The sequence below is a fragment of the Simochromis diagramma genome, unplaced genomic scaffold, assembly GCF_900408965.1.
Source record: "Simochromis diagramma unplaced genomic scaffold, fSimDia1.1 OVJJ01000685.1, whole genome shotgun sequence".
NCBI classification, from domain to species: domain Eukaryota; kingdom Metazoa; phylum Chordata; class Actinopteri; order Cichliformes; family Cichlidae; genus Simochromis; species Simochromis diagramma.
Window position 1 is genome coordinate 14,399,653 of NW_024387477.1, and position 13,243 is coordinate 14,412,895.

General features: G+C 39.5%; 1 protein-coding gene and 1 long non-coding RNA gene across 8 annotated transcripts in view; both read left to right on the forward strand.

The window, feature by feature from the left end:
• The window catches only part of mbnl3 (muscleblind-like splicing regulator 3), a 38,018-nt gene that overhangs the window by 17,469 nt on the left and 7,306 nt on the right, over positions 1–13,243 (forward strand). For 5 of the 7 annotated variants that reach the window (XM_040015249.1, XM_040015253.1, XM_040015251.1 and 2 more), the window contains 4 exons: positions 2,787–2,951; positions 3,373–3,576; positions 3,670–3,909; positions 6,443–6,596. In XM_040015249.1, the coding sequence (XP_039871183.1) occupies positions 2,787–2,951; positions 3,373–3,576; positions 3,670–3,909; positions 6,443–6,596 (763 nt within the window). Of the gene's footprint in view, positions 1–2,786; positions 2,952–3,372; positions 3,577–3,669; positions 3,910–6,442; positions 6,597–11,368; positions 11,464–13,243 lie in introns of all 7 variants that reach the window. The other 2 variants (XM_040015254.1, XM_040015255.1) reach the window with 1 other exon arrangement.
• On the forward strand, positions 11,470–12,860 carry LOC120723655. Its single transcript, XR_005693804.1, has 2 exons — positions 11,470–12,348; positions 12,431–12,860. It is a non-coding gene; the product is annotated as an uncharacterized LOC120723655 (long non-coding RNA).

The following is a 13,243-nucleotide window of genomic DNA, read 5'->3' on the forward strand; positions in this document are numbered from 1 at the left end:
GATTCGCTGGTAATTTATGACTTTAATTTTTCCCAGTTTTCTGAGATGATAAATTCAAAATATCCACGTATTGTGCAGTAATGAGATTATCCTCAGTTGCATCTGTAAATCCATGGCATTGATTACAGAGTGTAGCTAGAACCAGCTGAGTTGTAGTCTCATTAGATGATCAGATAAAAAAAAAAGAACTGGAGCTGGCATTTCGGTGTCCTGCGATGTTTATCCAATTTAATAATCTTTTAATTTATATTCCATGATAATGCAGAGCTGTGTGATATTTGGAAATGTTTGTTTTAATATAAAGCCCCTGAAATTTTCATTTCTGTTGATTAGAAATGGCACATTAAAGAAGAAAAGTTGTGAAAATATCCAATCAAACTCTGAAAATTATGGATAAAAAGCCAGTTGTGACATCATTGTAGTATTGTAAAGAAATTAATCGAGTTTCATTCATTTATTTTTCTTTAATGACTGACTTCAAAGATTCTTTCTAGAGGCATCACAAGCAATACCACATCGCGCATCTAAATTTGGACAATTAGCATAAAAGATTATAATCTGTGAAGCACATTTACAGATATAAAATGTTTAACATAAAGGTCAAGAGTGGATTAGTGGTAAATCAGAGCTGTAGTCATTTTAAATAACTATATTATAATTTTATAATTATTAATACTTTTGGAAATTATATTAATTCTTTGTTTTTCTACACTATATTTTACACTATGTATTTATAGTTTATTGTGGTTTTATATATGTCGATTTATGTTATGAATGGTGTAAAATGTGAATGTAAAAGCCCAACAAGGGACAAGGGTCGTGAATTAGCAACAGTTATAAACCCATCGTGCAGCACATTGGTTTCATGTGCCGTAGTGGAACTACGTTAAACTGCATTTTAATTAAATAAATAGAATTACAAGTAACCCAATATAAAGCCTTTTTAAGTTTACTTAAAGCTAAATCAACTTAGATGAAGAAGATCAATCAAAGTGCTTGTCAGATTTTAGATCATTCAGATCAGCTTATCAATTGTAAATGCTTGTTTTAAAGCAATGCATTATTTGACTTATTTACTCCTTATACAAAGCAATCTGTTAAAGTACCACTGCAGTAGTTCCAGTGAAAACCAGTGCAAAGAGTACTGGATGGTGATTCTGCACAGGAAAACAGGCTGCTTTTTCTTTATGTGCTGGCTGATCTTTGCTTTTGTTACCTACACTGCTTCTGGTGATGGCACAGGCTTGGCAAAAGCAACCCTCCCGGTAACAGTTTCTGTCCCTGGTAGGTTTGTGCCTTTTCAGGTGCTGTGGTCAGGTGTACTTGGTTTAAATCTATACACAGTGTTCTTTTTGACTGGCAGTTCGTGGTTGATTTACAATAACATGGTTCACAACATCGCTGGAAACATTGTTACCTTGAAAGAATTTTTTCATTTCTCTCACTTTAAAAATGGTATTTTCACTTCCCTTTGTTCTTATTACTAAAAGACTGATATTAAACAACTCTGGTACAGACCTACATTGCTAGAAACCCCAACATGAACGTCCAGGTGACGTTCAATAAACTCACCCAGCAAATTTTGCAGCTATTTTCTTAACGCAGGCTAGAATTCAAGAATAGGAAATCAGTTACAAATAAAGATGCTTATTACATAAGCTCACGTACTGATGGATGTGTCTCTGTGTTCAGTAGATTATCGTATCTATGATTTTTCTTTTTTTTTCTTTTTTTTAACATTTTTTTAATATATTATTAGAAAGAAAAGAAAAATCACAAACAGAAATTAATAATTAGTAAGGACTGGTTCCCAACTTTACTTTATAAATCTAGTCTGCATATATGAATTATAGGCCTATGTACAGTTAACTCATAGTTGAAATGCTTCTTGAAGATATCATGATTCTTTGCAGACCAGCTTTTTTTTGGCTGATGCTGTTCTGTATCAATTCATCTGTTATATCAAAGCCACTTTCGGCTGCTTCCTTGTCACAAGAGCTCACCACAGCAGGTAGCTCCACATGTTTGATTTGGCAGATTTTTACGCCGGATACCCTTCCTGGCACAACCCCCGGGGGACTCATATCTCCTTCCCTCTGTTATGTCAAAATGTACAAATTTGGCTTGTGAGTTTATTTTTGCCAGTAATGACTGCTTTTGCTTTTTCACTCATGCACTGCAATGTTTTTCCTTTATTTCAGAAAATAGGTTATTTTATTTTATTTTTGAGCTGATATCTTCCCGATGGAGATACTGACTCTATCATAGAGGACGGTGAGAGTTAAGCATGTGTTATCAGCCTCCAGCTTTATCGCTTGTCACTTTAGTTTATTTTTCTGCTGTGGAAAAATCCAAAGCTGGCTCAAATACAACACCTGTCGTTTCACATTGCCTCAAAAAATGACTTAATGACAAAATGAAATGATTATATCCTGAGAAATTAAAAAAAAACCACCTTTGAATATTCGTCAGAACTCTTTTACAAAGCAGTTGCATTTTTCTCATGAATTATGCAGCAGAAGCTCTTCTGGGGCTTCATTAGTACTTTATTCACCAAAATTTATAAGGCATAGTCATTAGGACTCCTCTGAAAGCACACTAGATCCTTGATGTTTAGTGTAACAAATTACACTTGATTATATGGATGACTCCTCTGCTAAACTTGAATCGGTTGCTCTGATAAGAGGTGATTTTTATTTATTTAATTATTTTTGAGTGGGAGTGAGTTTTTGTTGCCTGCTTAAAGCTTCTATGCTCATCCTTCCTGTCTCCGCTCTCCTCTTCAGGGGCGTTGCACACGCGAGAACTGCAAATACCTGCACCCACCTCCGCACCTGAAAACCCAGCTGGAAATCAATGGGAGGAACAACCTGATCCAGCAGAAGGCCGCGGCAGCCATGTTGGCTCAGCAGATGCAGTTCATGCTGCCTGGAACACAACTGCAGCCCATAGTGAGCAGCCCATCCTAAACTATGACTCTACAGTAATGCAGTCATCAAAACACCGTGCCGTGTGCAAGATGTGCGCTAAACAGACAACAAGGAGTAGAATAATATTTCACTCTATCAATGCTGGTTATTTCTGTCCTCTTACATACATGAAATAGGGAATAAAAAGAGCCTTTTTGTTTTTAAAAAGTGTTTGAAAGCCAAAGTTTCTTACTGTACAAGGAGAAATTTGCAGAATCTCAAGTGACATTGAAAGTCTTTTATGTATTCTGCCTGCTCAGCTGTTTTTTCATGCTTGTAGAAGTTGTTTAGGCAGCTGCATTGTTCTTATTCCTGTAAAAAGCAGTGCTGGCAGTCAAGCACTTCAAGCCTCCTATTGAAAGCTCTGCCATAAATTGTCTCTTTCTTGTTCTCTTTCTTTCAGACAACATTCCCAGTGACACCCTCTCTGGCAACGAGTCCCAGCATGGCATTCAGTCCATATCTGAGCCACATGGGCCCAGCGATGGGTTTGATGCCTGAGCTGCTGCCCAGCACTCCCCTGCTCGTCCCCGGGAGTCCTACCGGTCTGGCAGCCATGGGAAATGGCACCTCCGCACAAAAACATGTGCGCACAGACAAGCTGGAGGTACGCAGCCAGCGTGCAGTTGTTGTGTTTCTATGTTTTGTGGAAAAACGCTGAAAGGTGAATGTTGATCGGTGCTCCCGCCTGCCCCGCCAGGTTTGCAGAGAATTCCAGCGCGGGAACTGCACGCGAGGTGAGAACGACTGCCGCTACGCTCATCCCCTGGAGGCGGGCATGGTGGACTGCAACGAGAACTCGGTCATTGTCTGCATGGACTATATTAAAGGCCGCTGCAGCCGAGACAAGTGCAAGTACTTCCACCCTCCAGCTCACCTGCAGGCCAGAATCAAGGCTGCACAGCACCAAGCCAGTCAAAACAACCCGTCCTCAGGCTTGGTGAGTCGTCCTCGACACTGTGTCTCTGTACTTTTTAACAAAAATAAGCATTAAACATGGTTTAATGGTTCAGAAGAAAAACATGCGTGTAAGCCAACTGTAAAGCAAGCCAACCTCTGCCATACAGCTAAATCCATAATTTGTTGGACATGGATACAGTTTTTGTTTTGTTGCTCTGTTTAATTAATAGCACTGCTGGGTTGAATCAAGATGTAATTGAAGTTTGGACTTTCAGCTTTCATTTCTAGGGGTTATACAAAAAAATTGCATCAGCTCTTTGAGAATTACAGTTTTCAGCTTTGCCACCTCCATGCTGGCCTCCTGTCTTTTTGTCAGTGCCATCGTCTCCAAACCAAAGATCATATCCGGTCTCACTATCATCTCGTAAACCTCCCTTTTCACTGTTGCTGCCACAAATCACCCTGACACTCATCTCCACCCACTCCACTCTGCCTGCGCTCTCTTCTTCACATCTTTTGTGTGTTTGCTGCTTGGGATGGTTGACCCCAGGTATTTAAACTCATCCACATTCACTACCTCTGCTCCTGGCAGCTTTATCTATTCCCCCCACAAAATAAAACTTCTAGAACTTTGCAGACTTTTTTGGGCCTTTTTTGTTCTTTAGTGTAACCAGTGGTTTGCATTCTCTTGATTGTACACCTTGACAGTGATACGTCTATCTTTCCGAGCAAGTTCATGACTTTGTTAAATGTTGGGAAGCTGTTTTTCTTAATCGTGGAAATCATTCTGTTATCATTTGGTGTTGCTGAGCTGGCCACTGTATTCCTTCTTTTTAAGAATGGATCAGGTTGTTGATTTTTCCAGTTTTTTTCTACGTCTCTTTGGGTCTCATATTTAAAATTAAAGTGAAGTTTTTTATGAAGTAACAAGGAAACAGGCCTCACCTGCTGATGACTGGGCTGGATTGGTACCAATCTGTTGTGGTCGAGAGAACTGAGCATAAAAACGTAGCTGTGGATTTACCGGTCTGTCTATGTTCCTGCACTCACCTGTGGTCACCTATGGTCACGAGCTCTGGGTAGGGACTAGACGAATGAGGTCAGAGATACAAGTGTCGGAAATGAGTTTCCTTTTGAAGGATGACTGGGCTCTCCTTTAGAGATAAGATAAAGAGCTGAGTCATTCAAGATGATCTCAGAGTAGAAGTGTTGCTCCTCCACCTCGAAAGGAGTCAGTTGAGGAGGTTTGGGTATCTGACTAGGATGCCTCCTTTTGAATGATTTAATGTCCTACCAGAAGGAGGCCCGGGGCAGACCGAGGACCCGCTGGAGAGATTACATATCTCGGCTGGCTTGGGAAAGACTTAGTGTCCCCCTGGATGAGCTGGAAGTGTTGCCTAGGGTAATGGAAGTCCAGGTTTGTCTGTTTAGACTCCTACCCCCGTGACGTGAACCCAGATAAGCAGTATAAAATGGATGGATGGTATCTGATCTTCAATCACATCTCGATTGTTTGATTTAAAATCGACTGTAGTTGTTTATACAAAACTACAAATTATGGACCCAACTGTATCTGCTGTTTAACAGCATTTCACAAAATAGTTTGTTATTCTATGTTATCCTCTTGATTTGTGTTCCTGAAGCTACAATTTTCAGTTTATCAGGTTCTTGAAGATTATCTGAGTACAACAGTTGCTGCTTCTTCTAAAGCGTCCCTGCCAAAGATTCTTGACAGCATATGTGCTCCACACACAAAACACTTATCACTGAAATTAGTGTCCAAGTTGCAGTAAAAAACAGGACAATTCAGTCACGTCAAGTGACTGCTGTATTACCAGCAGCAGATTTTCCTTTCCGGTGCTATATTGTTCAATGATACTATGTAAGATCATAATATCCTGCTTCAGATAGGATGATCTGGTCTAAACGGTTTGTTTTTTAGCACATTAACTGCTTCTATCGTATCGTTCACTATTTTGAGTGAAGCTGCCTGTAATGACTAACGCCATCGATGTGAGTAATCTATAGTTACTGAAAGAAGATACAAATCATAAAAGTGAAAGAACTTAGAAAGATCATTTCTAGGTAATTTGGTTTTGGTTTTAGCTTGTAACATTGTTTTAACTTCAGTAAGAAGGGGATTGCTGCTGTGTTACTTCTGTAGATCAGGTGGGGTCATTCAAACATACTCCTGCTTCAGCCACATCCCACATTAATGGCCTGTGTGTTAAGGTTTTATACCTATATATCCTGGTTATCTTCCATAGCATTTTGATGGTTCAGCACCGGCCCCATTAGAAGATGAAATGATAGAAGCCCCATTTTGCTCTTGGCCTGACCTCTGGGCTGTCCTTACGTCACTTCAGTTAATCTTAGATACTGCAGTGCCCTCTTGTGGTGGTAAAAAGCATCCATGTAATCTTAATGGTAAAGTTTATATTCACCCTGAGATGACACCAGATTAATCTACTTTTGTTTTTTTTGTTCCAGGGAGAGTGTTTTCTGTACACCCATCACTACCTGTGTTGAAAGATAACCACTGCTTTCATTCATATCCTTCTCTTCATGGCCAGGGTCTGCCCCCGGGGGCCGTGCAGCCGCTACCAAAGAGGCCTGTCTTAGAGAAGAGCAACGGAGCTGCTGCCACCGTCTTCAATCCCAGCATGTTCCACTACCAGCAAGCCCTGGCTAACATGCAGCTCCAGCAACCAGCCTTTATCCCCACTGGTGAGTCTCTGGAAACCTTAGCAACACCAGTAGGAGGTCCCTTGGATTCATACACCCTCAAACCTTGAATCCAAGAAGTGGCCTGTGCACACAAACACAAAGGTGGAGAACTGTAGGACGAAGGAGTTGCTGTGTCTGTTCAGGGCTTCTGTGCTGTGTGACGCTTCTCTTCTGTTCCACTGTCTGTTGTGTTGCTTGATTCGGATTCACTCTTGCTTGGCTTGTGATGAGGCCATAGAGTCAGAGGACACAGCTTAAAGAGACAAACACATTAAAGGCCTAAACCACGAAGCAGGATTAGGTTTTTAGCAAGGTTCAGATTTAACTTAGAGTTTTGAGTCACAAAGGTGGTTCATTAGTCACTATGGCAGCTAAAGCTGCAAACCTAACCTGCACGTAGGAAACAACCGCTGAGTCACTAACCAATTCTCAGGAAAATGCCATCATCAGTCCTGGAAAAACAGGTGGACCTTAATATCCAGGTAGGAGAAGGCCGTGCTTTAGAGAAATATAGATCCTTAAGAGCAACGTTAATGCTCATTTTTATCTAGCAAGCAGTTTTAAAGCCATTTTATTTATTTTCATTTGTTCTGCAAGGCTTAAAATCATGTCTGATCCTGAAACTGAACACTTAATACTCGTTATTACTGACTGTTCATAAAATCTGCACACCTACTGGTTTCAATTCAGTTTTTTAATTGTTCTGTCCTTGCTCTCAGACGGTTTTACACAGCCGGGGCTGCAGCTCAAAGAATAAGGTTACAAGTGTCTTGTGCAGATTTCTGAATATGTCAGATCCTATTGAGCCTTAATGATTGAGCTTTGATAATGACAAGTCAGTTAACCTAAACATTTTCTATTGTAGCATTTTTTTCCAGTCTTTTGTAGCTTTGTCTTCCTTTGTAAAATCAGCTGTTCTGCTGCCATGTTTGTGATTGGTCAGATGCTGCCAACACCACCTCTTTCATGTGAACCGGCTCCAAGATAGATTGAAGACACCTCGGGTTTACTGGTGGAGTTGATAATCACCTTCAGCTTGACTGCTGATTGTTACGTTCTCCAGGAAGTCTGGAGGGAATGCGGGGAAGTAAAAATAAAAGTGTCTGCACCAAGGAAGCAAATTTGGCAATAAAATAAAGGTTTTTAATTACAATTAAACTGAGACGACAAAGCTACCATCACCAACTAAACAGAGAAGCATAGCAAAACCTAGACGTTTGACCAATAGGATAGTACATGTGCACATACACACTTGGCATGCAGTTTTTATTCCTCGATACTTGAATGCCATTTTCTTCACTACAGCATCTAGAGATTTGAGGTGTTTCCACTTTCACTTTACCAGCAGCTTGCATCAGTGTGTTTTTGTGCGCCGGTACACATTGTGCACTAACTCCATGTTGCTTGCTTGTGCTACCTGCTCTAACCTGAACCTGTGGGCACACCTTTGTCTGCTCTCTCGTCTTAACTTTCGCTGTCATCTGTTTCTTGTTTTATGTACGTGTTTGTACAAAATGTGACCAGCCGTAGGATTGGTGTGTTAATCAGAGGCCTGCACGACCATACAGGTGACCATGTTTCGCCCAGTTAACTATAAATTGTGTAGTTCGTACATGTGCAGTAGAATTGATTAGCAGGGATTCAAGTTCATGCTTCTTGTGTTTTATGTGAAACGGTTTTCCTTTAGGGGAATGAAATTTCAAAAGCAGACAGACCTAAACCTGGAAGTGTTACATGGACGATGACTTTCTATTTGCAGCATAGTTCATGGACTATGCGTTATTTAATCAAAACCAAACTACTGGATGACCTGACAATGAGAACCGACTATTCTCCGTTGCTGAAGTCGAACACTGATTTTCTCCATCCAGTTTAACAAACAAGTCTTAAGTGCAAGTGTTTAATCATTTAAGCATTTGGATTTACATGAACTGTGCCAGCTCCGGTAGCTCAGACTGCTGGGAAAGCAGGGAGTGGAAAAAAAACCTCATCAGCTTCCTGTCAGTGTCTGTACTCACAGATTAAGGGACCTCCTTTTTTTGCTCACCACACAAGGACCCCACCTGCACCACCCTCCTTAGAGCTTCCAGAAGCTCACTTCAGGGCTGAAGTGAAGTGCCAGCTGGTTTAGAGGAAGGTTTTACAGATTTTCTTTTAAATGCACGAAACAAATGTTCACTAAACTGATGTCAGAAATATCAGAATATTGTAGTTTAACCATGGAGGATTAGACTATGTCTGAGGTCAATGCTGTTCAGGATTACATAACCGTGGAACAGCAGCAGACTGATGCAGGGTTTCTATTCAGATAGTTTAGGGATACCAACAGTGATGAGAAGCACAGACACACGATTCACTCGGTCAGTCCATCTGAACTGAAAATCTGGTAGATTAGAATCACAAAAAGTTTGCAGAAGATGTTTAGTCATGCATACGTCTGCGTGTGTGTGTGTGTGTGTGTGTGTGTGTGTGTGTGTGTGTGTGTGTGTGTGTGTGTGTGTGTGTGTGTGTGTTTCCTAACTTCAGCTCCACCTTTATTACATTTCCCAGTGCTACATACTGATATTAGGACATAAATTTAATACATTTGGAGAATAATTTTGACATAAAAGAAAAAAAGAAGCAAAATATTTTCATGTGTCTTTGCTGTTATAAATTGCAGTAAAATACTTTTTCAGGATGGTCCGAGTCCCTCTCTGGTTTTGTTTTTGGGTTTTTTTGCTGAATTTTGTCCACTTTAGTTTCCAGCATTTCTATAACGGTGGGAAACTTTGTTTGTGCTTTTGCTTACCTCACTTGAAAATATAAAAAAAAAATTAAGCAGAAGAGATAGTCTCACTTTAGTGCAATATATGGGTCAATACATGGGTATGGTTGCATGAAAAATTAATCAGAGCCTTCCACACGATCCCCTCAGAATGAGCTGGGGGTTTTTTCTTTACATGCAGTAAAGATATCGAGATTTTGGTTTGGATATCAGATTGATTTGATGCCCTTTTTAACAATGCTTAAATGTCCTAAAAATGTTGTAGTGCCAAGCTCAGGGAAGCATGTGGAAATGGAATGAATTAAAAAGGATCATATTTCAACCTGCACAGCATAGATCTTTAATGGCTTTAAAAAACAAGAATTTGTTGCACAAGTTTGAATTTATTGGGGATTTGCTCTAATCCACACAGGTAAACAGACACTCTCAGTTATATACACATAACAAACCCGCTAATATTTTGGTTAAATATTCCTTAACAGATTCCACCTCAACCAAATGCTTTTAGCAGTCATCAACAAGCAGGTGTTAGCTCTGTGTTGGGCAATCCAGTGAGTGAGCAAAGAGACGCTACCAGCCCAAAATGACCTCAATGATGAGTGTATGAAAACTTCTGACTACTACATCTCTCACAATGCAACCAAAAAAACATAATTTCATTGTATCCTTCCTACTTGCTAAATGTACAAATAGAACATAAAAGCAATAACAGTGTTTGGTGTCCCTGCTCTTCATGTATGACGACATTAATCCCAGTGTATACATCCTCACAGTCCTCAGTCGAGCTATAATTAAGAAGCTGGGGTGAAAACACCAGTTTGAGTGTCACAGTGCCGATCTATTGTATAATGAATCCACAAGTGGATGTTGTCACTGTCCTGCATCCTGCCATAGATTACAGAAGTGCACATCCTGTCCAGGGTGACAGGTCAAGGAAAACACAACAATCAAGTAACTGATCATGCCGGAAACAATACAAAGTCAATATAAAAAAACCCTTTTAAAGTTACATTGATAAAAGTGCAATTAAAAGCAACATATTAGATTAAATGTGACAATTTCAGTTCTTGTTTATGCTGAAAAGCTCCAGCTCAAGGTATGAATCAACTATATGTTTCTGTGGAGCAGTGAGACGATGACCTTATCGCCTCTGGGTGTGAGAGATGCTTTCTAATGTTGCTGCAGAGCCACAGCTGTGCTGTGTATGATGATGGACAATAGCACAGTGCATGTTTTGTGTACATATTTCAGGCTTATGTTCATATATGTGAGTTTGGTTGGTCTGACACACACCAATTGAGAATCTTAATAGTATTATTATAGTATTATACATCTTAGACAACATGTGTGCTGTTTTCAGACTTGTTGGTCTTCGCAAGTAGTCAACTAAACTTTGATTTGTTCCAGTGCCTTTTGTTTAGTTAGTAATAATAATAATAATAATAATAAAAAGCGACTCAAATGAGGATAAAAATGGACCAGTACTTTCAGTCTTTAGCACCTTCAGCTCAGGACTTCAGAGCAACGATAAAATATGATTGCCATTAAATCACTAAATTCTCAGGATTTCTCTTCCATTGTAATCGAAAGGAATAAAAGTATTTCTTATGGATCATTTGCTCTTTCCATACACATGCTCCGTCCATTCAATACAATTATCAGATACTCCAGTCTGATTAGATTGTATGACTGTGTATTGCTTTGTTTGTTTAACTGCCATTTTGTTGGTGAGCAATTAATTTTTTTTTTTATTTTGTATCCTGTCAGCTATTTAAATATGTATTTTTTTCCCCTTTTATCTCTGATTTTGTTTGCATGTGTCCTGGTACTTGTTCAAATTCATCCTGGCAATATCACTTGACTTGTGCCATGACTTTTGATCCTACACATTTTGCCATGGTAACCATATCATTCCTGTTCCCCCTCCCTTCCCCTCCCCTCCCCTTCCCTCCTCCCCGCCCATATCCTCGTCCTCTGTCTTTCGTCTGACTCGCCCGAATAAAAGTTCCCATGATGCACGGTGCCACCACCTCCACTGTTTCGTCGGCCTCGACCCCAGTCACCAATGTTCCTTTCGCTGAATCTGCCGCCTCGAATCAGGTTTGCTCTTTCATTTCAGTCCTCTTTTGATTTTAGCTCTGTAGGATCTCAGTCCTGTTCACTGTCTGCCCGTAGTGTCACGTGTTATCTTCACATTTCATCTCTCCTCACGTTTCTGTTTCTTATGATGCGAGCAAATGAAAACAACTCGTTTTGAGAGGAATCTTGAAATTGACAACTGTTTTCATCTGAGTGTCTTTGTTTGGTGTTGAATCACATCATGTCTGTCTCAGTCGTTACTGTGTGCAGTATGTGGCCTGGCATTAAAGCATGCCAGCTCTCATCTCTGTTAAAAAATATATATCATATAAAAATAAATGTTTGCAGCCAAACAGTTACTTAATTTGCTTGGATACAACCTACCAGTCAAATGATTTAGGGCACCCTCATTATTTAAATTTCTAATAAACTTGAATGGTACGAAGGTCAGCAGGTCACCAGCAAAGGAAAAAGGAAAAGAAAAATGTGTAAATTTATTCAAAAATAAGTCTAAGTTTAAGAAAACTGGTTGAACTACAGCTTTCCTGCAGCTCTGGAAGTTAATAAATTCACCCGTAAGTGTCCCAACTTTTCTCAAATACTAGAAACCCTTGGTCTGTACAGGAACAATCTACACCCTCTGATGCACCGTTGGCCCTGAAAAGCCTGAACTGTGAAAAATGGCCAGAAATGTTTTATTCTTTTTGAAACTGGAGCGTTTATTGAACCTTCTGACAAATTAAAAAAGAAAATAAATATCAATTTGCTATATGTGGTATGTTTTATTGCTTAAAACATTTTGTTTTTGAGAGGGAATAAAACAACACTGACGATGCAGACATTTCAAAAACTCACAAAAACTTGTGTATCAAATATAATACAGGGTTGAAGCAATCTGGGTCTGCAGTTTATCCCACAGCAGCACAGAGACCTGAAATTTCTGAAGAAACAAACTGGACAGAGAGTTTAACTTCGATTAACCAGACAGGTCAACCCGCAAGTGCATTGATGTGTGCGCCACTGTGGAAAGACCGGTACAACACAGACGTTACAAGAGATATGTGACAAAAAAAAATCCACAACACAAAAAGATGAAAAATGCTTGTTAAACCTTAATTTTGGCACAAAATTTTAAGCAGTTTTTTTATCAAATTTGCCTCTTCATTCTTTATGTGTGTTTTCTTTTATGTCCCAGTGATCACTGAAATTAAAGCCCAGAGCCCACCTAACAAGTGAAGGAGTCCCGGTTTGATCCCAGGAGGAGATCCAGATCCCTTTGGGGCTGCATCAGGAAGGGGATCCAGAGTAGAAAATCTGCCAAATTAAAGCTACCTGCTGTGGTGACCTCTCGTGAATAAGGAAACAACTGAAAGTGGCCACAGTGCTTCACAAATTTGTTAGACCACCTGACAAAACACCAAAAAAAATCACAAATATTTTAGAAATCTGTCAAAAACTTGCTTAAAACTAAAAATTATGTTTTTATTTATTTGGCAAACAACAAACTGAATTCACGTTTTTATTCCCGAATTTGAGCCAGCACACTTAATCAAGCGTTAGATAGCATTCAACCACCAAAACTAGTAAATAGCTGTAATTTACCATCTCGATCAAAAAACAAAAATGTGCTTTACTAATTCTTTCTGCTTTTTTGTAAAGCAGTAAATTTGATATTTTAGCAATAAAAACATCACTTTGATTTAAGAGCTTGCACAAACTGAAGGATTAACCATTACCATTATTTGCTCAGAGTGCACTGAGATATTACACAGTGTAATTGCCCTTAATATGTATAAAAATG